This window comes from Vidua chalybeata, chromosome 12 (genome assembly GCF_026979565.1).
Source record: "Vidua chalybeata isolate OUT-0048 chromosome 12, bVidCha1 merged haplotype, whole genome shotgun sequence".
Classification (NCBI taxonomy): Eukaryota; Metazoa; Chordata; class Aves; order Passeriformes; family Viduidae; genus Vidua; species Vidua chalybeata.
The window spans coordinates 10,301,478-10,327,102 of NC_071541.1; the positions used below are offsets into that span (position 1 = coordinate 10,301,478).

General features: G+C 46.4%; 1 protein-coding gene and 1 long non-coding RNA gene across 7 annotated transcripts in view; one reads left to right on the forward strand and one right to left on the reverse strand.

The window, feature by feature from the left end:
• Window positions 1-14,810, reverse strand: CFAP100 (cilia and flagella associated protein 100). 6 transcript variants are annotated; one of them, XM_053954132.1, is made up of 15 exons: window positions 14,050-14,137; window positions 11,671-11,757; window positions 11,158-11,264; window positions 9,739-9,928; window positions 9,066-9,133; window positions 8,234-8,397; window positions 7,569-7,649; window positions 6,148-6,329; window positions 5,927-6,071; window positions 5,211-5,259; window positions 4,478-4,629; window positions 3,584-3,719; window positions 2,898-3,100; window positions 1,266-1,359; window positions 1-318 (listed from the first exon to the last, which is right to left on the reverse strand). In XM_053954132.1, exons 2-15 carry the CDS (start codon window positions 11,693-11,695, stop codon window positions 253-255), a joined length of 1,662 nt encoding a protein of 553 aa, XP_053810107.1. In that variant the 5' UTR covers window positions 11,696-11,757; window positions 14,050-14,137; the 3' UTR covers window positions 1-252. The 6 variants fall into 6 exon arrangements, with proteins under 6 accessions (XP_053810107.1, XP_053810109.1, XP_053810106.1 ...); XM_053954134.1 differs by lacking the exon at window positions 14,050-14,137 and adding an exon at window positions 14,012-14,030; XM_053954131.1 differs by lacking the exon at window positions 11,158-11,264 and having other exon boundaries at window positions 1,284-1,359; window positions 3,002-3,100; window positions 14,050-14,810.
• The window catches only part of LOC128794353 (uncharacterized), a 27,986-nt gene continuing 9,026 nt past the window's right edge, over window positions 6,666-25,625 (forward strand). The window contains exons 1-2 of the long non-coding RNA XR_008433062.1: window positions 6,666-6,855; window positions 22,048-22,168. This is a non-coding gene — a long non-coding RNA (uncharacterized LOC128794353). The remainder of the gene's footprint in view (window positions 6,856-22,047; window positions 22,169-25,625) is intronic.

A 25,625-nucleotide genomic window follows, 5' to 3' on the forward strand; every position in this document is an offset into this window, starting at 1 on the left:
TTGAGAAGCAAAATGAGAGAATTTTTATTTCTTTTCTAATTAGGCAAAATACCAGAGGAGGAGAAAAGGGGTTGCAAACTTTCCCTGGAATCTTAGGGTAGGAGAAGAAAGAAATTTCATGGGACAGTAAAGTTCAGCTGAGCAAAGACTGAGAGAATGTAGATCTAGAAAAGACTTCTAGAACAGCATCAGCCCTATGAGCTGTGGTTAAGGCTGTGCCAGCAGGAAAAATAAAACAATTGTTCTTCCTTCTTATCTGTTTCCTTGGCTGTTCTTCCTGGCAGGTGGGTTGGAAGGTAAGGCCACTGTCTTGTAATTCTGCAGAGGAGGAAGAGGTGCTGCATCAGTGCTTGGTTGGGTTGTCTGACCAGGCAGCTAAAGCTGCTCTGTGCTGCCAGGCTGGGAGGGACTGTGGCCCTTGCCCTGTGCTCTAGGCAGGCTGCAGGGTCTCTGCTTGGTGTGCTTTCTGTATTGGAAAGTGAATGAGAAACACCTGAAGGCTGTTTGTGTGCTCCTGCTTCGGCTTCTACTGTTGTACCTACAACTTCAGCACTGTTGTACCTACAACTGCTTTCTGACTAAAGCCTCATTAGTCCTGTGCCAGGAAGAGGATGGAAAGTTGGAAATCCAAAGAAATATCAGAGGGAGGCTACAGAATCCTCTATTTTCTCTTGGCTAAAGGGGCAGGGACTCATGGCCCCTGGTCTTGAGTCACCTGTGCTGTCACTGTGACAGAACTGGGGTCTCCTCATGGCCATGTTGACCTGGGGAAGGTGCAGCAGCAGCCATGGCAGAAACTCTGCACTGAGCCTTTCAAGGGGCCACAATTGAGTTTGGGAGGATGTAGGACATGTCAGAAAAGGTGTGGTTTGATGTGGCTGAGCTGATCTGGGGCCTTGCTGCTGTTATCAGGAGTGTCCTGCTGCTGCCCAGTTCCTCATTTGCCAATTTTCATGCTTGGTTTAATACAACCAAGTTAATGAGTTGAAATGAGCTTACTGAGAACTGGCAGGTAGTGGAGGGGGTCATGTGGCTGAGAGAAGGACACTGAGCTGGAATAATGTGCACTGTGACTGACTTCCAGCAGTGGCTTAAGTTACATCACTCCTGTAAATTGGGCTACACCTGGCTGTAGGTGCTATCCCCACACAGCTGTGGAGGCCCCTTAATAACACTTTTCCCTTAAACACTTGATATTCAGGTACCCTCAGCTTCTCCAAAGTGAGCTGTTGAGATGAGGTGTTTCCAGAGACCACTGCACTTACCTTTTTTTTTTCAGGTACCTGTGATCTTTCCATGTCCCTTTTCAATCCTTCATCCTGCTGCTGCTTCGCTTGTTTCTGCTTTTCCTCTCTGAGCCTTTTGATTAGAGGGAATAAAGGAAGGGTTAAATGCAGCTTGCAGCTACACCAGCTGTGCTTTTGACACACAGCATCAACATCCAACATAACATCTTACATCACACCTTCCATCTAACCATTGGAGCACTGAGGTTTGGGCTGCTGGAGTTGGTTTGCTGTGAAGGGGGTAAGAAGGAAGCACTGCCTGCAGTTGGTCCTACTCTTTCTGGTGTGATGGGTGGAAAAAGCATGTCAGGCTTTGACACACATGCTGGGCAGTTGTTCTGCTGCAGACATGCTCTGCACCCCCTTCAGCAGGTGACTCCTGTCCCCAGCTGTGGGGAGGGTGGTGCTTGTATGCCCAGTTCTCACCAGTGTAACCAGGTCTGTGACACACAGGTGTGAGCTGTTACACCCACAGAGCTACACTTGGCCCAAAGGAGCACACTGGGGGCCAGTTCTGTTACTCCAGTTCCCGAAGAAAATGAAGTGCTGGAACAGGAATGGGCTCAAGCTGTGGAACAGTGGTGCAGAGAAACTGCAGTCTTAACCATGTGAACTTCAGCACAGTGTTTAATGCTCTTAGTAGGGTTTGTTGTGTTTTGGTTTTGTGGGTGTTGTTTTTATTTTTGGTTTTTTTTTTGGGGGGGGGTTGGGTGTATTTTTGTTTGTTTGGGTTTTTTTTTGGTTTTTTAAAAAAAAATGTTTTTATTTGTGGGTAGGGTTTGTGGTATCTTTCCTGAATTATTCTCCTCCATCCCCAGCACAGAATAAATGTTTGTCTTACTTATTTTGCAATTTAAGAGGGCAAACCTATTCACAGGACATTGGGAAGAAGCACCATAAGTTTTCTGCTACACAGCTGAATAAAGATGCAGAGAAGGAGAATTAGCAGAACCAAAATGTCACTGTCTGGCTTTAAATCCTCAGGCTAATCTGATTCACTTGAGGATGGCCAGATACAGTCATCAGTTCAGTTATCTTTGTTATTTGTGGGGTGGAATTTTGTGTAACTGGGCCTACAGGAACATGTCTCATCTTGGGACTTACACTGATTGTGATAATTGCTGCTATTTAATCTGGTAATACAAATTAAACTAAAAGGTTTTGTAGAAGAAACATTTCAAAGCTGGAGTTGTTGACAAATGCCCTTATGTACATATTAAAATCTGACAAAATATCAGGGCAAGGCAGACTGTGTTAACTTGAGGTTTAATTTTCTATTTATTCAGTTTACATTTTGTTACTGTAAATTGTTTTCTTAAAATGGTGATTCTGATAATAGAATCTGGTTTTGTTTCTGAGTTTAGTGTTTTCTTTTTTATTCTTCTAGATTTTTCTACTGTAGTTTGCAGGTCTTTTCTAATGTAGCTGTGGGCTGCAGTTCACTGATGAGGAGATGCAAGCACTGTGAATGTAGAACCCTTACAGAAGTAAAATTGGATGGATTGCTCACATGGGATTTCAGATTGCTGCTACAATTTTTTGGGTTGATTTGGCTGTTTCAGCTGTCAACACTTAAAATAGAGACTTTTCCAGAAGAGGGTCTTGCTTTACCTTGCCCTCTGTTCCTTTCTTATGGCGTTCACAGCCTTTTCTATCTTTGCTGGTGGGATTCTCTCCACGCTGCCCAGTAAATCGTTGAGCTGTTTTTCTATTACCTTTAACATCTCTACTGTTGGCAGGTTTGTCTCATTGTCTCCAGTGCACTGGAAATAGACTTCCTGCACCTTCTTGTTCAGACTTGTGAGCATTTTGTCCTAGAGGTGACAGGAGATATGGTGAGTGGTACAGCTGGGCTCTGCCAAGTGGAACCATAATATCCCTCGAAAACCAAAGGAAATCTGAAAAGGAAACACTCTAATCCCCTCAATAAGACTCAGTTGCTTGTTTCCTGGTTGGCTAATGGCAATGGCAGGAACAGATGGCTGAATTGAGCCATTCTCCTTGTTGGTCTCATCTTCCCAGCTTGGCTGTGACCTGGGTCAGGTGGCAGCTGCCCAGCTGTCTCTGGGAGCCCTGCTCCCACCTCGTGGCAGCTGCATGGAGCAGACACGTTTGCCCCAGTTTGCTGCCTCAGCAATGCCCCAAACCAGCCTTGCTGTAGCTCCATTGCTGGGAAACAGTACTGATCCCTCCTCAGTGCACCCTCTGTGTGCTCTGTTCCCAGGATGGATGTGGCTGGTGGAGAGGAACCACTTGTGCACACGTGAACCCCCCCTTGCCTGGATCCCAGCATGTACCTGGTCATCAGCTTCGTGTTCTCCAGAGGAAAACAGCTGAACTTTGAGCTTCAGGTCGGCTACTTTCTCTTCTTCCTTGGCCACGGAGGCTCGGAGGCTGTTTGCCTGCTGTTTCAGCGCTGCCAACTCCTTCTCCCTAAAGGGGGGAGAGAGAGAGAGCGGAGCTGCTTGGGAAGGGCACCTCTGGAACACATGGCTCTGCTCTCCACAGCCTGGGCTGGTCCCTCCTGCTGCCGGCAGATGGAGGTAACACTTCAGCCTTTCCTGGGAACTTGACACACAGCCCTGAAAACACGGGGAACTTCAGAGTTTCTTTATGGAAAAGCAGTTACTGTGCTGGTGTGGGGGAGGGAGAAGTAGCATAGCTAAACATTCAAGGTTTTTTAGTAAGTCAGTGAGGGATCCAGATCACCTTTAAAACTTCCACAAGGAGATAAGCTACATTTTAAACAGGAATATATACATCTAGCTGCCATTGACACTGTAGATTACAATGACCCCCGGGTTCTCTACTGTCTTCCTGGAAGGTTTTGCACTGAGTCAGCATTGGTGCTGCTCGGGATCACTCCAGGAACTGCCCTTCTTTCTTTCTTTGGTCTTCCTTCATGAGAATTACACTACACTTACATTGACTCCAGGATGCTTAATGCATCGTTCCCTAGCCTGTGCCTTGAGGACTAAGGAATTAGTCCCAAGCTCAAGTCTTATCTCCTAAATTAAGCACATCTAGGACACTTTCTAGGAGCTCAAAGGAAGACCCTGCTGTGTGAACAGCATTACATGTGCTCTGCAGTGTGTGCCTGATGGTGAGGTGTCTGTGGGGCCAGAGGGGTCACTTATGTCTGAAAGCTGGACCACAGGGACCCCTTCCATCACCTGCAGGGTCACACTTACATGCTTTCACGTGTGGTGATGAAAGTCTGTTGGACACTGTTCCAACTGTCTGCAATATCCTGGGAGTTCAGGACAAAGGATAAGTTCTCATCCAGCATCTCCATGAAAGTAGCAAGCAATTGTTCAGGATCAGTAAAGTAGAGCTCAGGCTCCTAGAGTGGAAAACACATGTGAGTTCTTTCCCTCCTTTAGATTCTGTTCTACTGTGGAGGTTGGCCTGCACCAGCCCTGGCTATTCAAATAGCCTATTCTAGATGTTCTTCCATCTAGAGAGGTCCATGTTTGTCCATGTACAAACGTACATGGACATCCTTCCTGCTATGTGTGTAGCTTTACTGTGCCTCAACAGCTCACCTCCAAGATAAATTGCATTTTGGAGGGTAAAAAGTGTTGCAAACATCTGTGAGTGGGAAAACTTCAATTTCAGACATAAGCCAGTAACTGCACTAATTTAAAAATCTTTCATTTTATGATGTCTCACTGGAGGATGGCAAGCTTAGAGATGATGGTAGGTTTTTGGAAACTGAAGGAGGAAAGTTAAACTAAGGTATTTATAATATGTGTTGCCAAAGTGTGAACATTCATGAATGTATAAACATACATTTATAATTTGTAACTACAGTAACTCCTCAAAACTGTAGCTAATGGTTACAAAGGTGAGGGAAATTAGTAACATTGATAAATGACACAGGACAAACAGAAAAGACAAATATTTCAACATAAGTCTTCTGACCTCATCTTCGTCTGAGCTGATTTCACTCTCTGCATCCTCCAGTGAACTTCTGAAAAAGCATTTTGTGTGTTAGGCCCTTAGAGAAATGACAGCTCAGAGGAGATCTTGTTAGTGACATATGAACATTGTTATTGTTCACTGTTGCTGTTTACTCCTCTGCACATTCCTATCTTTGCCTCCCTGTGGCTATGGGATAAGCAAGCTGCCTTCTGTTCTGCCCTGGGCTGTGCTGGCCAGCTGGCCAGCTGGAACGTGACACATGAACCTGAACTGAGGGTGTTGATCCAAATGCCTTTAAAGTCACGGGGAGTGAGTTTAACTCACTCATTTGTTTAATGCTTCTTCCTCTACACAAGAGCTGGAAGAGGGGGAAGTGGTGCTTTGCTGCTATTGGCAGCTCAGTCTGCTCATCACTTGTACCTGTCACCCTGTGCCATGAAGGGTTAAAAATCACTGTTTGCATCCTCTTAGTGACAGCCCCATTTGGGGCAGGCTCCCAGCAGAGGATCTGAGGACAGGGCTCACTTGGAGCAGGCACATAGGTACTGACTTGCACACCTGACAGCTTTCTGCTGGTATCTGAGTTTGTTCCAATAAGCCCCAGGTCTTGGAATGCCCAGCCAAGGTGAGCAGCAGGATTCCCCTGCGCCGATTCCCAGCCAGCTGAGTGCTCTTTTCAGTCCTTAAGTCTGTTGTTGGCATCATCTGGTACTTACAGTTCTCTTGATAAAAGAGGCTTCAGGAAGTGTTTAAGCTGTGGCCTGACATCACGTGACCTGAAATCCAAACTTTCTGAAAACAGCAGGGAACTTGGCATATCCGTAAAAGTGACGCTCTGGGCAGTGTTTGTGGGACCCTGGTCTGGAGACAAGAGGAGTGTCCACTTAGAGCCAGGGGCTGTCCCAGGGAGGAGCAGCAGCACTTTCCTGGCACTTACCCTGCTCTGCGGTTGGGGGATGTGAAGCACTTCCTTCATTAACTCTGGGTGCTGTTTCCTTATCCTTTTCTTTTTTGTGCCTTTTTCTGTGTTCCTCCTGCCACTCTTTTGGAGATAGCTGGTAGAGGATGTCCCTGTACATCTTGTACTCCTGCAGGGTGTCCTCGAATCTGGAGATATCACTGGGTTGAGAGAAGTGGACAAAGTTTGTTAGCAGGGAGGGAAGCTTCTGTTTGAACAGGTTCTTTCTCACTCTTGATATTTAGTTTCATCCAGAGAAGGGGAGAGAGGGCACATGTTGTCACGGTGTCCCAGACTGAGAAGCAATATGTATTCCATTTGCCATCTGTATGGCAGTTGTCTTCTGTTAAGCGGGCAGTTTTCCTTATCTCTTCTACAACAAGTCCTCTCTCAGGGGAGACATCTGCTGATAATGGACTATTGAATGTCACTGGTGACTGATAAGAACTGTAACAGCCCACTGGGAGATGCTCCACCCAGAGGGAGGAGCCAAGCATTTCTACCCGCATATAATCTTGAGTTTCTGAAACACCAGCACAGCTTTTTCTGCACTGGATTTCCCAGAGGGACAGCTGCCTCTTCCACTGCAGGAAGACTACACCCTTTTCTGCAGGATCACTGCTCCAACAGAACCACACCTGACACTCCAGGAGGACTGCAGCCACACCCTGACTAACAGGGTGTCAGGTTGTATTCTGACTCTGTCAGTGTTGTTTTGGTTCACTGCATTGTTTATTTTATCTTTTTTTTTTTTCTTCCCTAATAAAGAACTGTTATTCCTGCTCCCATATTTTTGTCTGAGAGCCCCCCCTTAATTTCAAATTTATAACAATTCGGAGGGAAGGGGTCTACATTTTTCCATTTCAGGGGAGGCTCCTGCCTTCCTTAGCAGACACCTGTCTTTCCAAACCAAGACATGTGGATATACGAAGTCAAAAGGGGACTTGCCCTCTGTGCTCTCTGTGGTTTCTCATGTGGAAACTGAGAATCTGTCATATTCCCTGGTCATATCTCTTGCTATGGTACTGAGCTTGCTAATTTTTGAATTTTTACTTGAAAAGGAATGAGAAATTTTTCCAGCACAACTCATAATGGTAATTATACTTATTTCTTTTGTCTCTCCTTAGGCCCCCATTAAAATGCATTACTTAGTTTTGTTTGGATTTTAATCTGATGTTAGGCATTTAATTTTGGGTTTGGAATAGCTATAGTTTTTTTAAATGTCATTAGAAAACAAGATGAGTTGTTTTAGAAACAAAGCCAGCATCTGGAAAACAAAAGCCAAAACATTTTGACTCTTAAAATGGAACACTTTTAGAAATCTATCCCCTGCAAGGACTGTGAAGCTGTAGCACTGTAGGGGCTGTTAAAGGTGAGACAGGAGTAATGAGCAATCTTACCTTTGGATTTTCTTTATTTCGGTTGTGAGTCCCTGGATCTCTGTTATTTTCTTTGTCTTTGCTGAGGTTTCTCTTTTGGCTCTAGGAAAGGATGCACGAACAAGCCAGTAAACAATTTAGTAGTGAGTAGTGACTTGAGATGCCTATGAAACAGTGAAAAAGATGTGATATGTGCCCTAGAAATCTGTGTTGTAGGTGTATCCCAGGAGATGCTTGGCTCCTGCCTGAAGATCCTCTTGTTCTTGGCAAAGTATGGCATTCCAGTGTTCAGACCTCCCGAATCTGGCTGCTGCTGAGCATCAGTTGCAGCTCTGCCCTTGTGATACCTGCAATGGGCCAAAGTGCTCGATTTGCTTCGCTGAGGGGACTGTGAGGGGTTGGGCCGAGGCATCTCCCTCCAGTAAAGGGTGTTGTGAGAAGAATGGAAGTGGGGGAGCCACCAGCAGGTTCCTTGCTGCCACCAGATCAAGGGCTTTTGCAATGATGATATACCCTGGATGATATTCTCCTTCCTCTCTTTTATTGAATGTGTGGGAAGAAAGTGCTACCAGAACTGTAACTCTGGGAAACTCAGAGTGTTCAGCCAAAACCCTGCAGGGAGGTCAAGCAGCAAATCTGTGCCCAGAATGAAATAGCCCACAGGTGGTTCCTTCAATGCTCCTTACATTCTCAGTGCTTCAACAGAGTTATTATGGTTCTCCTTCAGGAACTTATCAAACATGGCAGCATCCTTCTCCATCCTTCTCTCAGCCTTTTCCAGTTTTTTTTCCTCATCCTTCGCTATGTTCTCCATCTTTTCAATCTCCCCTCGCTTTACTGCAATGGTGTGCTGAAATGAACCCCAAAGGCAACACAGTCAGTTGGTTGGTTTTAAAGGTACGTTGGTTTAGCATTGTAGCTGGTTACCAAATTCCCTGATAGCTGTGGGCAGAGAGGGAAAGGATTTCAAACTCAGGTGTGTGACTTAGTGCAAGACAGGTAGATGGAGGCCAGGAGTTATTTCAGAAGGAACACAGCAAATAAGCAGTGGATCTAAAGACAGAATTTAGAAGTCCCAGCACTGCATTAATTCCTGGCTGACAAAGATTGATTCAGCTCTGCTACAGCACAATAATAGAGGTGACTAATGGGAATGTTTGAGCACGGTTACTCCATTCCCTCCTGTTGGGTTCAGAATGGCTCCCAGCCACAGTTTATGTACAGGACAGCAGGAGCCAAAGATCAGTGTATCTGTGCATCTCACAAATTGAATGGTTCCATGGTGGCTACTGAATGATGGGAATGACCTACATTCCTTTATTTCTTGGCTGGGAATTACTGGGCTACAGATTCTGAGTGACTGTAAAGCAGGACTTGGGCAGTCAGTTCATGAGCTCTGAAGTGTGCCACCTTGGAAAGATCTCTAGGCATTGATCTCAGGAGAATAAACATCAAAACAAAACAACACAGGGAAGAGTAATTAAATGAACAGAAAATAATGTGCTGAAAGCCATGTACCTCAAGAAAAAAGATCTGTTTTCTGTCCTGTAGGTAGCCATGGAAGGTCTCCCTGTCTAATGCATAATCTGAAATTAGAATATAAAGTTGCTTAGACTAGAGAGGGGGAAATATGACCAAAGCACAATGAATATGTAAGCAGCCATGACCATGGATCTGGCTGGCACTGGAGTCAGCAATACTGATTATTGTAGTATAGTTATAACCTTGTTTAGGATCAGTTTCATATAGATTTTCATGGAATAAAACCAGGGAGAATGGAGTGGACAATCTGGTCCTTGTCCTCTAGACATTAATGGCAAATCTACTCCTCATGTCAGAGGCAGAAAATCTGGGCCTGTATCCATTAAAATCCAACTTTAGGTTGGCTTAGCAGAAAGGTTTCCACCACACAAGATCCTGCAAACCCTCAGCTGGCTACCAGCTCAGCTGCTGCAAGGCTGGTGGAACCCAAGCTATGTGAGGGGGTGGCCAAGGCTCTGAACATAAATGCCTGAGCTGGAGATGGCTCAGCCATGCAGGAGTTGGCAAGATTCAGCACAGAACTGTCTGTCTGCATGACCTCACCGAAGTCAGCCACAGCCAGCTGCTCTGCCCAGCCCCTCTTTGGCCTTTGCTTTAGGCTGTTACCCAGCTGAGCAGCACCACTGCAAAGGCAGTGCCTGTTCTCCACCTTTTTTCATGGCTAACTTCCGTGAAAGCATCTCCTGAAGAAATTTCAGTCTCTCTTCACATGTCGCCTCTTTTCTGCTCTCCTCTTCTTCCTCCCTTTTCAAAGCTTTCCTCAACCCGCTTTTTGCCTTCATTTTAGTGGAGTAAGTAGTTTTCTCATGGACTTTCATAGTCTTCCTCTTTTCATGTTCCTGTGAGAAGTCAGATATATGTACAGTTTGATCTTGTGCTTTGTTTACTGTGGTTTTTAAAGACATGAGTAAGTTATTGACAGCCTGGAAATCTGCAGTGGTGATACCCTGCTGATGAATATTTGTCTACTTTATCTGACTAATCCAAATAACATTCTCTCTCTCAAGGCAACTGAAACACTAAATTTCTTAGCGCTTGTTGTCATTGTTTTGTTGATTTGTATTCTGCATCCATCCACCAGCTGTGCCAGTTTGTACCCACTCAGTGTCCTCATTTTTCCTTCTTGGGTTATTGCTGTGAACAAATGGAAATTTTCTGAGATTTATCCTTGGAGTCCCCTGGTTAAAGGGGGACAGCTCACATTTAACCAACTCAGTCCAACTTTTACAAAGCCATTTGAACCATTAAGTTCAGATTGAGAGGATCTATTCAAACCCACTCCAGAACCTTCTGGAGGGTAAAAGGTGTTCCTGCTCAGTGCTCTCACATGGACTGAAGTGTAATTCAGTGCTGTCTGCAAAATTTGGACCTGGTTTATGGTGAGGACATCACTCAGCAGACATCCTTAGTGCACTGCTTCCTAGGCTCTTCCCCATAATTGTCTAGTGCCCTTCAACCCAAGCAAAAACCAGACTGTGTCAGTCACCAGTGTGAGATGAGGAGGCCTTGCTTTAGACCTCTTGCTTCCTTTCACACTATGCCAGGCTGTGCAACCCTGTGCAACAACCAGACCTCCCAGAGATCACAGAATCCCAGAAAGGTTTGGGTTGGGACCTTAGGGATCATTGAGTTCCAACACCCTGCCATGAATAGGAGCACCCCACTAGACCAGGTTGCCCAAAGCCTCGTCCAGCCTGGCCTTGAACACTTCCAGGGATGGGGCATCCCTAACATCCTTGAGCGACCTGTGCCAGTGTCACCACCTCACAGTAAAGAATTTCTTCCTAACATATAATCTAAATCTTTCCTCCTCTACTTTAAATCCACTACCCCTTGTTGTATCACAATCTGTTTGTGTAAAAAGCTCTTTTTTTATAAGCACCTTTTAAGTATTGAAAGATGACAATCAGGTCTCCCTAGAGCATTCTCTTCTCCAGGCTGAACATCCCCAGCTTTCTCATGAAGAGGCCTTTGTTCTCTCATGCACTAAATTTTGGTATTCTGTTGGGTGGGTGCCTACCTTAGTAATTGCTTGTTTTATAGTTTAGCCTAAAGCATGTGTACATACCTCCTGTGCCTTCTTAATTTCCTTGTCCCTCACTGAGAAAAGTTCAGTATCTGATGGGACTTTAAATGGATTTTTCATTGGGGTTTTTTCATCCTCTGCTGTGCTTTCTGGGAAAAAAAAAAAAAAAAAAAAAAACAAAAAAAAAAAACCCAAAAAAAACCCAAAAAACAGGATGAGGGTGTAGAAGGTGTGAAGCTGAATATCTGGACCCAGTGCAAAGGGAGTGGGATGTGCGGTGTCACACCTGGAGTGCTCCCAGCTGCAGATGTCTAACAATGCTGGATCAAGAGCAGGGAGCTGGATAGGGCTTCTGGGAAGCCAGTGACAAAACTGAGACCTCTGTATGGTTTGTCACTTAAACATATCTGATGATCAGCAACAACATTTCAGCCAGAGATTTTTCTGTCTGTAGCTGTTTTACCCATTTCATCTGTTTTGGGGCAGAAGAACCTGACTTCAGGCCTCTCCTCTGAGTTGACAAGGAAACATTGCTGTTTTGCATTGTGTCCTTACCTGGCAGCACAAGGTGGGTTTCCATTTCAAGTTTGGAAGAGAGACTTTTAGGTGTTGATGCTGTATGTCAGGATGGTGTCTTTGACCCTGGCCCAAAGAAAATCATAAATTAGTCAGCTGGGATCTGCCAGTAATTGATGTGATAAGTTTTACAGAAGTGATAGGCCTGGGGGCTTTCTGTATCTTAACCACTGAGCCTTTAGTGTCTACAGCAATTAACAAAAAGCTCTATTAAACTGGAACACATATATATTCTGGCCTCCAGAAGGAGATGTTCATCCCTGCCTTATGTGAAAGCTGTGTAAAACACAGTCCTCCTTACAAGTAAACTGACGGGAAAGCAACAACAAAACAAATTTGGAGACAATGAGCAACCCAAGTCCCTTGTCTCTTTTTCCACCTAGTCACCAGTTCTGATCCACACCCATGCTTTTTCATCCTCCTGTCACTAGTTCACAAGCTACATTTTTACTCACTAAAGCTCTTCCCAGTAATTGCTTCAGCATTGTGGATTTCTTGCAATAAGCATGAATGATTGTTGGACAGCACAGACACACTTTACAGAACTCTCTTGCCTTTCATTTTAGGTTGGCAAACTGTTGAAGGTTATTTTTTTGTTTCTCTGCCTCTGGTCTTTTTGTAGTTTTTGCTATGGATCCTAAGGGACAAGGCATAATTGGAATGATCTCACTTACAAAGAACAGATAGACCATTGTTAAAGCTATCCTTTATTCACCAAAGGCAGCAAGCTGGGCTTAGTGAGGTATTAGTTCAGTTGATGCAATTCTGCTGCTGGCACCATTCCTGACCTGCACTGCTACAAGATGCTGTAGAAAATATCCTCTTCTGCTTGCACTAGTTTTAGGGCTATTTTAGAGCATTAGTTTTTGCTCTGAACAGCCTCCAGTTTTTATGTGTTTTGAGCTAAACTCATCTAGCCTAATTTCCATGTCTGTCCTTGGTGCTTTGTGTATTTTCTGCAGCTGCCCAATTAGTACCTTATTTTCTGGAGGTGTCAAACTTTCACTGCTGATGAGACACAGAGGCTGAGGTAGAATTTAGACTTTTGAATATATCCAAAATATTTTCTCTGTCCTTTTCAGTTCTTGAAGTATATTTTACCAAGAACTTCCTTGACTGTTAATTAAGTTCAAACCTCTCTGACTTTTGGTTAATGTAAGGGGATATTTTTCTCTAGGGTCTCTCATCTACATCCTGGAACAACATCACCCCTGCTGCTGATGTGAGTTTTGGAGAAAGCCCCATCAGGGCAGGGGTGCTCAGGCAGTCAAATGCCTAAATACAGTTTGTGAACCTCACAGAGCAGTTGCAGCAAACACCTGGAGCTTCAGCCCTCAGTGCACATCTTGATTTCTGTAATGTAAAACCTTTTTCATAAGAATTTTCTACTTCTTGTGGTTGATTTAAATTCCTCCTATGGGCAATGAATCTGAAAAGCAGGACTAGACAGTGGCATATGGAAAATAATTGTCAGTGCAACCCTCAGAGATAAAAAGTGCTTTATAATATAATTTTAGCTAAGTATAGGAAACTGTATCTATGATTAACCTATAAGTATTAATTTTATTATGATATTTTTTGTTGGGGGTTGCTGGGTTTTTAATAGGTTGTTTGCACAGCACTTTGGAAATAATGCCAGAAGCTACAGAAGCACTAGCTCTGATAATTTATAATTATTAAGCTCAATAATGCAAATAAAAAAAGCTTCATTGCTAGAATCATTTGGCATATATTTCCCTGCCTCTGACTGATTATATTGCAGTAGCTGTGTACCAGTAGTACTTGAATCAATAGATAAGGCATTCTGGGTTTTAATTCACTGAAACCTTCATTCAGTGCTTTTCCCTAGCATCAGGCTGCTGAGTACAAAAAACCAATAAAACCAAACAACAACACACCAAAAACCAAAAAGAAACAAAAAAACCCAAATCAACAAAAACAAAACCCCCGCAAAACAAAAAGCCAAAGTCAATATGCAGACCGATCTACAAACCAGTGCAGTAAGTCCATCCACCATGTTCCCAGAGCAGAGGATGTCACCCCTCTGTCGCTAGAGAGAGTTCTCTGCACGCCCTCCTCACCCACTCTTCCAGTGGTGTCTCACCCAGTGGTGTCACCCAGAGGTGTCCCTCTCACCCAGGGGTGTCCCTCTCATCCAGGGGTGTCACCCAGAGGTGTCCCTCTCACCGAGCAGTTTCCCCCTCACCCAGCGGTGTCCCCCTCACCCAGCGGTGTCCCCCTCACCCAGCAGTGTCCCCCTCACCCAGCGGTGTCCCCTTTACTCTGGGGTGTCCCCCTCACCCAGCGGTGTCCCTCTCACCCAGCGGTGTCCCCATCACCCTGGGGTGTCCCCCTCACCCTGGGCTGTCTCCTGCGGGCTGCCCTGGCCGGGCTGTCGCGCTCGGCCGGGGAGCGGGGCAGCGCAGCCGCCTCTGTTTGCGCTGCCATGGAAACGCGCGCTCCCGTTGCTCGGCGGCGGCGCACGGGAGCGAGCATGGAACCGCGGGGCTCTTGCCTCGGAAGGGTCCCTGCTGAGGGCAGCCGGCTCCGGGGACAGCTCCCGGCAGCCCGGGCTCCCCCAGAGGCCGCCCGGGACACGGCCGGGATGCGGGGCCGCAGGCGGGCGTCCCGAGCGGGCGGCTCGCTGAGTTCCGGGGTGGCTCTGAGTCCCCCTCGGGAAGGAAGAACGCTGCTCTGCTGCGAGAGGTCTCCCTGCATTGCTGGCTTCTCTGTTCATTATTTCATTCCGCCTTATTTCAGGCCTGGGAATTGGGTATCTAACCCTACGTCTGTGAGCAGAGGGTTGAAGAAATGGGAGCTGGGGCCCCTGTTTGTGGAATGAGCACAGTTTATCACTTCCTGATCTCTTCCTTGTCTTTTTGCAAAGAGTGAACAGTCACCGTTTGGAGAGTACGTGTGGGATGGGTGAACAAACTGCCATTTACTGGAAGTTGCCCGAGTCAAAAATGCTATAGAACCCCAAGTATCACCTTCTGAAATATCATATAATTTTATGGAGGGTTTGACAAAATATTAGTTGGTAAAAAGCACTATGTTTTCATTTAGAGTAAGGTCCTTAAAGCTCCTTATTTAACCTTTCCTGTTTCTGAGAAGACAAAATTGATTCCAAATGGATCGTGTTCCTCTTTAGACCCTTTAGAATCTCTATTATTACAATTTCAGTTTTCAGAAATAGCAGTTTCTTTCATTTACTGATAGATTTCCAAATGGCTTTCCATGTCTGAATAACTCATGCAATAAATAGCATTAATTTCTGTAAGTGCAAACTCCCATTTGATTGTTATAATTCTTTTCTGTAATTGCTGATTATCAAGAGACTGGATTCAGGCAACAAAAGAAAATGCTTGTACAGAAAGAAATTTTTCTTTATTCTGCACATGAATGCTTTCATTTCTAGCAGTGATGCAGAAAACCATAGTGCTATCTTTAGTATATTTTGGGATATTTCCCAAACGCATTGAGGAGTATGTATAAAAAATGATATTACAGAATAATTTCTATTACTAAAAGAAAAAATAATTCAGGAGTAAATTGTCCTAAAGATGTGTATTTTCTAAAGGTTTAATATGAAATGGTCTTTGTTCAGAAGCACCAGTTTATTACAGAATTGTGAACTTGTCGCAGTGGAAACATCACAGAAATAGATAACAGAAACTGAAGACATTTGAACAGCTCTGGCTCTGTCTGGCACAATCTCTGTATCAATGAATTAAACATTTATACATCTATTGCTCTGTTCTGAACTATCCTTGCTAACCAGTTATTTCCCAAAAGCAGAACAGAGGTCATTTAAAAGCAGAGATGGATTTTGTGAATTCTTGGAAATGTGCAAGCTCTTCACATCTTGGTTCATTATTGGTTCACATGCCATGAGCTACTTAGGCTTTGCATTTCCTTGAGGCCAAAGAAGTTTTTAAGGCCAGAAGGACATCTGGGGTCTATTCTTAGCCACCATTAACTTGGTTAATGAATGGAATAAATAGCATGTGCAACATCATGGGAAAATCTGCCTGCGAGGAACAGGCTGTGCAGCTGACCATGTCTGCAGCTCCTTAGGGGTAAGGGTGCTTCAGGGCACCCCAGATTTTGGGATTATGAAATGTTTGGTGCCCAGCTGAGAAAGCCAGGCAGCTGGCATGGTAAGAGTGGCAGGTGGCTGCTTATCTTTCCAGCAGAATATCTGAGATTTGGGGATTTGTGATTTTGCTAGGATGCAGGATTGGGATTTCAGGATATTGTAATTTCTTTGCTCCCTTCATTTTTTTCATGAAGTAGCTGCTTGTCTTCTCCATTCAGTCCCCCTGTTGGTACACAGGGATGCTGATCCCCCTGCACAGAGATACTGCAGGGGTTAATTAGTGTTGGCAAAACATTTTGAAATGGATGATTGATAAATGGATGATTGAAAGATGAAAGCTGAATCAGTACCTGCATAAAGAAATCTTCCTCTGTAGTCTTATCACTCTGGGAAACTCCCTGTGTACCCAAGGATGCTGCACAGGCCACTGGGCACTCATCTCCCCATTGCCTGGGGTCTCCTCCAGGGGACTCATTTATTGCAGAATTCCACTTTAGTCTGTGTGATGTGAGCCCCAATATGTGCCACAGAGAGAACGGCCTGGCAGCTACCATCAAGCACTGTGGAAATACCAAATGAGCTGGAGCTTTTTCTTTCTCTGGAGCTCTTGTTCTGCTCTTTTCCAGTGAGTTGTGCAGCTGCAGAACCCAGAGCATCTCAGGAGGAAGAAGGGGAAGGTGGAGCCTGTTCCCATGGTTAGAGACAAGGAAGGAGGAGGTATCCTCGAGTGAGTGCCCACAAGACACGACCTACAAGAGCTCTGTGGAAGGTGGTGCAGGCAGCTCTCTGCTTTACTTGCAGCTCTCTGCTTTACTAGGGCCTCTGGTGAGCTGTCAGCAGAAGTTTTCTGCTGGTGGGTCTCTTTGAGACACTGTTCTCCTGCCTTTCTCCTGCCTGTGGGCAAGCAGATGGTTGTGGAGATCCCACAGGGCATATATGGCTGCTCTCACACTTCTTTCAACTGCTGTGCAGACTCCTGATCTTGGTAGAGAGGCTGAAAGGGGCCAAAGAGTGACCAGGTAGTTCTCCATTTGTACTTTATTCACAGAATAAATCCCTGCATCAGCACCACAGTTCAATGAAAGATGCCAAAAGAAACAGGTCTGGAGACCGTGTCCATCCCATCTGATCCCAACACGTCTCTGTTTCACCGTGGATCATCTCCCTTCCCAGCACCATTGTGAAGGCCACCCGTGCTGCATGGGCACAGCAGATCCAGGGCCTCTCAGCAGCAACAGGGATCTCTCCTCTCTCCTTAGCTCATAGGGCACAGGGAGGTGTTGGCCTGATGGAAAAAGGATTACCATGGCTTGGGGTGGAGCCATCCCAAAGCAGAGGAGCAGCTTTAGCAGAAGGTAAAGCAGGAGACCTCCCAGGAGCATCGGCAAAGCTCTGGTACCCGAGTGCTGTGGCCCCATGGGGTATAACCACTGGCACTGTTGCTTGTCCCCTGCTCCTTCCAGCTGAAGCTTACCTGCAGGAAGGATCTTATCTCAAAAATCTTCCAGCTGGAAAAATGTCTTCGGCCACCTTTGCTCGGCCAGAGCCAGCCACGAGATGGCAGCAGCCTTGTGTTGTCGGGCTGGGATTTGGCTCCTTCCTGCGTTTCCCACTCCGGCTCCTCCCTGCCCCTTTCACGTTATAGATGAGGTCTCCAGGTCTGACGAGCGCCAAGAAGCCTTCTTCCATCCTCTGGGTTGAAGGAGAAGTGACCCCGAGGAAGGCTGTGAAAAAAGATCTGTGAGCTCAGCTCCCATCTTTGCAGACAAGCTGATGGAGCAGAACCACTTTGTCTCCTGATCCCCGGCCCCAAGGGTGTTCATGGGATGTCTCATCGAAAGTGAATGTGCACAATTCTTTCAAGAGCTCAGATTTCAACCTAGTGGATCAAAATTGCTGACGTTTCTGAAGGGCCATATGGAAATTAAGTCCCTGTCATTCTTCCTTTCACTGCAGCTACTCAGGGGTGCTGTGTGATGACTTGGACAACGAGCAGCAGGTGCTCAGTGATTTGTATTTCACACTTGTTCTTGCTGAGGATGCAGACTCCTTCCTGCTGAAGAGAAAATGTTCTGCAGTCTTCAGCCTGGGATCCTGGCCAGAGCTGGAACAGTTTCTTTTGCAATGCAAAGCTAATTCTGGTGTGTGCTGAGACATCTGCACACAGATAAGGTGTGTGCTTTGCTCTGGCTCCCAGCCAACACAGCCAAGGCCATGGAGAATGGGTTGGCTTTTGCTCCCTGCCGTGTGGCTCAGGCAGTGTGGCACTGCTTGGTGGTGCTGTAGCAGAGCCTGGTGCAGATGGAGTGGAAGGTGACAGAATCTCAGGGTAAGGCTGTTGGAGAGAGACCTCTGGAGGTCTCTTGTCCAGCCTCCTGCTCAAAGCAGGGATAACTTCCAAGTCATATCAGGCTGTTCAAGGCCTTGCCCAGCTCTTTTGAAAATCTCTAAGGGTGAAGATTTTGTGAAGTCTCTGGACAATGGAGGCTGAAATCAGGGATGCTGAGCCTGGGTTCATTGGGGTGACCCCCCTGATTTGCTCTGGTAAGGATATAAATAGACAATATGGTTGCAATTTCAAGGCCAGTTCTGAATAACCACGTAGACCTGGTCCCCAGATGAAAACTGTAACTAGTTCCAGACTTCCCTCTTAACTCAGTACTTTTGGGAACGAGGGACTGCATTTAGCCCATTGTGCAAAAGAGAGCCACAAAGCTGCAGCCAAGGAGACTTTCTTAAACTGGACTATAAATCCACATTATTTGCATGGACAAATGACCCAGGAACCTAAGACTGAAACTTCATGATTTTGCATTAAGCTCTTGAGGCACAGTTCCAGCCTTTTTCCTGGCTCTTGCTTTGTGGCAAAACTTCAGCTGCTGTCACTGCATGGGAACGGATCCAGCTGAAAAATACCCTGCCTGAGGAAAAGATCCTTTTTTATCATGATCACTGTGATGGCTTGAGGAAGAGGGACACATGAGCTGGGGAAAGATGAAATTGCCCCTTTCAGTGACAGCCTGTGCTTTGATCACTTAGGAAGATAGTGAAACTGCAGCTGGTGAAAAGGGCTGATCCTGCAAGTCCTACACAAAAATTCTCTTCAACGGGAGCTATGGAGCACAGCAAAAAGGATTAATAAACCAAAGTTATGGGTTGAGCTGCAAAAGGAAGCACATGCTTCATGACTCCAAGCTCTTTCTGCTCATGTGGAATGGATTAAAGATAAAAACAACCCTGTAATGCACTTTGCTCCTGATCTGTTTCGATCCTGTCTATCTTCTTCTCCAGAGAAGCTTGTGCAGGAACTGTTATCTGTAACTCAAAACTGTGGCTCATATTCCCAGGGTAGCTCATGGGATTCACTTTTCCTTGCCAGAGAATGAGACATCACTGGGTACCAGCTGCAGTGGTTTGGGAATGTTTAGTGCCAGCCTGGTTGTTTTCCTGCAGGATCTGCCTATTGGCATCTGTATTTTGAGTATGGAATACTGGGGCCACATAGAAACATAGTGACTCTGCTGGTGCTGGCCAGTGGAACTCCTGTGGGACAAGCACCAAATCCACGTTTGGTGTCTGTTTAGCTGGAATCATGGACAGCACAAGCATGCTCCTCACGCAACAACAGCTTTATTACTCAGAAATAATTTGAAATTCCAGATCCTGTTCCTATTCTTTTTGCCTGCACTGGTGTGAATGACCGCTGTTCTCCTCCCCACTGAGATGTCAGCAGATCCTGTAGCTTGTTTTCCACTGAAATGTCTCTTCTTAGGTAAATATTACATCTGGGCTTGCTTTGCCAGTGGCTTTCCTACCTGGAGTTTGTAGAACAGGTCAATGCCCTGCCGGGAGATAAGAGGAATACTTGCTGCCGGTGCTGTTTGCTGCTGTGAAATGCCACCCTGCTCTTCCCTCATCACTTGCTCCTCTAAAGTTTTTTGAATGTTGCTTAAGTCCTGGAGCTTTTTGCAAATTGAGTGAAATTTAAGACAAGATGTCGAATGTTTGGACAGAGCAGAAGGACTTGTTTATTGCAACAGCCATGACTTGTAAATTATTCATCTGTGTGTAATTGAAACGCTCAGATCCCCAAAGGTCATGTTACAAAGAGTGAGGTGAAGGATCAGCGAGCTTCCAGCAAAACAGGAAGGTTGGCAGGTCCTGGGGAAGCCTTCTCCATCCACCTGCATCTGTTTCATGGCAGTGCCTTTTTGCAGATGAAAATTGAGTTTTCAAGAAGTGAAGCAATGTACAAACACGTGTCTGGGAAGGGGAGAGGCCATGAATAAAGTACCTTCCTCTATCAATTTTCCCTCCAGTGGGAAACACACATTTGAAGCCTGTTGCAGTGAAACATCTGTACAGTCTGAGGGCACAGCCCAAGTATCAGCACACACACAATGGACCCTGGGCTCTGTGAAATGGAGAAGAAGTTCCAAGGACCAAGAGGGACCAGAATAGCTGTGTAAGCAGAAAATAATCCAGTGCAGTTCCACTCAGCAGTCCTGTCTCCAGACAACACCAAACTTCAACTAATTAAAAAGAGCAGATGCTAGCTGGAACATTAATTGGAACAGCTATCAACTTTTCTCTGTGCTTAAATCTGTATTCTAGCTCTCTCGTGCCAGGTTTGGAGAGAAAGAGTTAACCCTTCAGGTTGTTTATTTTTTTTTTTTAGGCACGTCCTAGCATGTCCTTAGAAGAGAGCATAATGAAAGTTCTATGAATAGGTTTGGATCCAGGTTTTTTTCAGCTGAAAACAATTCTCTGTCTAATAATGCAGAGCCATCATCACAAACAGCACTCTCAACCCTTCCCTCTCACTGTGCTGTCAGTAAAGTGATCTTGCTCAGCTTTCAGAGGCCTTGCAGCCGTGCTGGGCACAGAGCCAGCTGCTCTTCTTCCCTGTATGCATTGTATTAGATGGACACCTCTTTGTTAACCTAGGCTCATTTTTTCCCCTCAGCCTGTATTCCTTCTCATTAGACTTGATGTATGATCAAGAAAAGAAAGTGCAAAGAGCTCAGCTGACATCAGATACACTTATAAATAGCCTTTCTGCCCTGCTACAGTTCTGTGGCCATCCCAAGGGGAGCGAGCACTCGGTGTATCACTCTCTTCCTGGAACTGGGATGCTATCGAAGATTTTCCTCTAAAGCAGCCAAATTTGGATGTTGGAAACTGGGTGCTTGAATGCAGGCACCACTGGTCTGTTCCAGATTGGCAGTTCCTCAGTCTTGTCCTAATCTCCAGTTCTTAAGAGATCAGGCAAAGGCATTGTTTGAACAGTGAGGCTCTTCCACTGTTCCAAGCCCTCCCTGCTCCCTGTAACAGCAGAGGCTCCCTCAGCACAATGACAAGCCCTGGACTTTTTCTACAACTTTGCTCACACTCCACCCCAAGCTCCTGTTACTCCCTTCATTCTCAAACCCTGTTTCCTCCCTCTCCCTCAGGGCTGGATCCTATCTCCTCCCTGGGCTCAGTGAGTTCATCACAGGTCTGGCAATCCTTGCTGAGATGTGTCCTGTGTGCTGTCATGAGCACCAGTGTTCCCATCTAAACACACTCTGTTCTGGCTTCCAGTGGATGATGAGGAGGCTATCCCTTAACCCCTTTACTTTTGCTGAGCTCCTTGGGTGATAACTATTGTCATTTCCTACACCTTACTGGCACTGAATGAGCCTCAAATTCAGCTTCCAAAGAGATTGCCAGGGAGTGATCAATTTAGGCAGGGGAGCTATGGAGGATTACAGGGCTGATTGAGACATTACAGATTATTCCTGAATCATATTCTTGTCTGATGAAAGAAATGAGTCAGATCCTTCCAACACAGTTTGACCAGGCAGCAGCCAGCTCAGCGGCTGTGTGAGGAGCTCACGATGTTTGCAAATGGAATAAAGTTCATTTAACACAGCAGGCCTCTATTTGCTGTTAACTCGAAGGCCTCTCACCTGAAAACAACCTGCAGATCACTTACCCCATCACTGCTCACAGGAGGAATTAGCTCCTGAGAGCTGCTGTTGGGGAAGGAGGTGGGTATTTCTGAGGAATGGCCCCTTTCCCAAGGCAGGGTAAAGATCTTTTTCCTGTGATGCTGAGTTTGTCATTGAAATACTCACAGTCCCTGTTCCCTTTTTGGATAGCCAAGACTCTGCCCCAAAAACATTCTCCTGCCTCTGGGCTGTCTCTCTCAGCAGTGCTGCCAATATTGGTCTTAACGTAATTTTGCTTTTTTTCTGGCTGCTTTCTCTTCCTAGGTGGGAATGCTGTCACTACCAAATGACACCTGTTTCCCATGGGTCTCTGCAGCCGATAGGAAGAACGTTCTTTCCCCCTAGCCCAGCTGCAGGCAGGCATCTCCTGGGGCCAGTGGATCAGGTAAGCGGCTCCTTCTGACTCAGTTCTCCTGCTGAGCTCTCAGTGCCTGTCTGCCTTCTGGATGTGTCTTGTTGACTCCTGACAGCCACAGGTGAATGGCTCACACCCTGATGATGGTGGATTTTTAGACATTTAGAGGTTAGGAGGTGAAATGGGAACTTGTTTCCTATTGTTTGCCTCCCATGTTCTGTCAGCATCTCCCCCCTCAGCACCTACCCTAATGTCACTGCCCGCCAAGTCTCTGTTTTCCCTCTAGGGCAGCTTCAGGTTTAGACCCTGCCAGCCCATTTTCTTTCAGCAGGAGACAAACTCCCATGCGTCCTCCGCAGCCCGTGTCCCTGCAGCCCATCCCAGTCCTGCCGGGCGCTGCCCAGCGCCGGGTACGGCTCTGCCCCGGGGCAGCCGCTCCCCTGCGGTGCCCCAGAGCCGTGTTTGCAGCTGAGCTGTCTGGAGAGAGCATTAGCATTGCTGCATCGGGACAGAGGGCAGGCTTGTGATTGCTCCTTGAGTGGTTCTTTGTGGCTGCTAACTCTGCCCTCATGCCCCAGAGATGTGAGGTGTGTCCTGAGGCCAGACTTTCCCCTGTGGAAAATGGGGCAACGGTTCTCAGAGCCTGCAATGGGAATTTCTTTGGGGCATGGCAACGATCTCACCTGACTGAAGGCAGACTTGTGCCCGGTTAAGCCATCAGCCTTGAATGCCTTCTCTGTTCTTGTTCCAAAGCAGCTTCTAAATTAGAAATCCTACCACCTGCATTTGATATGAGCAGGGATTTTGCAATACCGGGGGCTGAGTCAGGCACAGACACAAGAGCCATTCCTGCTGCTGAAAGGTTTTGCTGCATTTAGGTACCCACTGCAATAGTTTCCCTCCTCACCCCATCTCCCAGGGGTTGAGCAAGACTGGCAAACCTGGTCAGCTCAGCACCAGAGGAGCAGCTCTGGGAGGGCCTGGGCACTGGCTGACTCAGCAGGGACTCTGCTCCCTGCCTGCTCATGGCTTTTCCCCTGTCAGCAGCAGCGTGGCCAAGGTAAATTACCTGCTTTTGGAACAGCTTTGGTTCCTGCTAAGATTGGCAGCCTGTGTCTTACTGTGAGGCTTTTTGATACAGCAGCAGAACACCATCCAGGTATGGAAAACAGGCTGACCCTCTCCAGTGGTCTGCCACATCTTTGTGACATTTACAGATCCAAATTTCCCTAGACTTTACCCTGAAGGGAAAGCATCTGATTCCTGTCCTGCAGATCCAGGCCCCTTTCCCAGTTCCCACTTTTAAAGCTTCCCTGATAAAATCTAATGGAGCTCATTCAGGGGTGGCTCATTCAGCTGTGGGAAATGTTCTTGTAAAAAAAGAGTATTTTGACTTCTGTTATCCTCATATTTAGTTTCCTGTACTTTTCAATGCTTTCTGAGGCTGGACTATGGCAAAACCATGCTCAAGGCATTAGACAAAAGACTCTTATTTATTTTATTGATACTTCTAGCATCTTGTTAGTAATTTTCTGGTTTTGGCACCGATAAATGGGGAATCAAGGAGTTCTATCACGACAATACATCTATTGTCAGAAGTTCCTAAGTGAAGGTCTTTTAAGTTGTTCTGAGTTTCTGTGTTTGAATACACAGTATTGCCTTGGGCCAAGCCCAGAGAAACCTCCTGCCTGATTTACCTTCCACTCTCCATACACTGTGCTAGACCTGGGATTTCATGCTCTGCTCATCCTGGGTCACAGCTTGATCTTTTTGTAGGTGGCAAATCCTGCAGCTCCATTAAGGTATGGCTGCTCAAGACAGCCCCTTGAAGCAGCCCACGTGGCTCCTCAGCAGGTCTGCAGGCTTAGAGGCAGCCAAAGAAGGCTCCTGGCACATTTTCCTCTTCAAAGTGGGTGTGAGGGAGGAGGAGGCAGCAGTTATTGAGCTGACAAAATTTCTTGTCTCCTGCCTCAGTCTCAGTGGGCTTCAAAAGAAGGTTGAGAAATGCCAAGTCCTCGGGCTGGCCCTGTCCCACGCAGGGGCTGCCTTCCAGTGTGGCCTGGGAGCCTCTGCTCAAGGTGATTTTTTTTCCAGCATTTTTATCCCTTTTGCACCTCTTGTTTGGGTTACTGACATTTTTCTGCTGGCTTGTATTTTTATGAGGATTCTTCTCAGCCATTGGGCTCTGATGACTGGGCCACCTTCCCGTTGCTGGTGTCCAGCAGAGCCATGGCACACTGAGCTCACCCGGGGTGCCTGCGCCTGCTCCGGCGCGGTCCCGGCCGGCTGGAGCTCCAGCGGCAGCTCTGCTCAACCCCTTATGGCAAAAGCAGGACTCTCATTCCTTTTTTGAAAATCCTCCAACTCTCTCCATTCTTTGGCCCAGCTTTGAGCCCAGTGGTTCCTCTGTTGCTTGTCTTCTGTTGCCTGGACAGAAATGTTGGCTCTCAGCATCCTCCTTGGAGGTGACACCCCACACCTGAGTCCAGCACTGAACCATTTGCCCCGAGTGTCCTGGGGCTTTCTGTGTTCCTGCCTGTGTCCATTTCCCTCGGCTGGATTGGAGCTCTTCCATGTGCTCTGATTTTTTCCCTCCCACCAACTCCAAAATCATCACCATCTTCTGGCTTCCCATTAATTTCTTTTGATTCTCTTCACTGGACAAGGCCTAAACATCTCCACACACTCATGCTAACTGATGGGACCCTGGGATATTTGTAGCCTTTATTTCGCTTTACCAAATCCATTTGTATCAGGCAGTGCCCCCAAAAGAAAAAAGACAAATAAGGATTATTGAAACCCTCTCCTCTACCCCATAGAAACAGCCCTGCCTGTTTGTATGGGATAGAGGAGAGGGCAAACAAGCCTTTTGTCCATCATTTTGCTGCTCCACAGTGATATCCCCTCTTATTTTAAAATATTTTTGCCTGCAGGCAAATCATTAAGCAGGTTTTTGAGCAGACTTGCACTAATTTCTTTGCCAAACTCCTGCCATTGCCACCCACTTCAGGCTGATCCTGGTGGTGCTGAGCTGCTGGAGGCAGGGATGTGCCCGATCCCGCAGTAAAGGCTGTTCTGGCGTTGCACAATGTGCCTGTTCTCCGGGGGGCCATGTGCAATCTCTGCCTGGGACAGATGTCTGAGCTGGATCCCGCTGCAATGACGTCAAAGGCTGCAATATTGTCCCTCTTCCCAGGGCTGGCAGGGCCTGGCCACGCAGGGCTCGCACAGTGGCATTAATCTGTCACCAGATGCCATCACAGGTGGCCCCTGCCCCTTTGCACCGTGGAGAGCTGCTCACATGCCTAGGTCTTCCTTGCAAATTCCTGCTACTCTAGAGACCTCTGACTGAAAGCAAACGGGAGTTGATTTTAAAAGGAGCATCCTCCGTTGTTGACCTGTGAGCAGATAAAAGTCCAGCAAGCTCAAACAGCCTTTCCTGTGCTTGGGACACAGGCTGGCACAAACAAATGCCATTTGTCATGGA

Bases quoted from the DNA above. Each gene is read 5' to 3' on its own strand.
- CFAP100 (XM_053954128.1), bottom strand. From the start codon at position 14,409: ATGCAGGGAGACCTCTCGCAGCAGAGCAGCGTTCTTCCTTCCCGAGGG. The intron at 3,720-4,477 runs GTAAGTGTGACC...TCCCCCCTTTAG, and splicing joins ATCACCACACGTGAAAGCAT to GGAGAAGGAGTTGGCAGCGC. The intron at 3,101-3,583 runs GTACATGCTGGG...TGTCACCTCTAG, and splicing joins AACACGAAGCTGATGACCAG to GACAAAATGCTCACAAGTCT.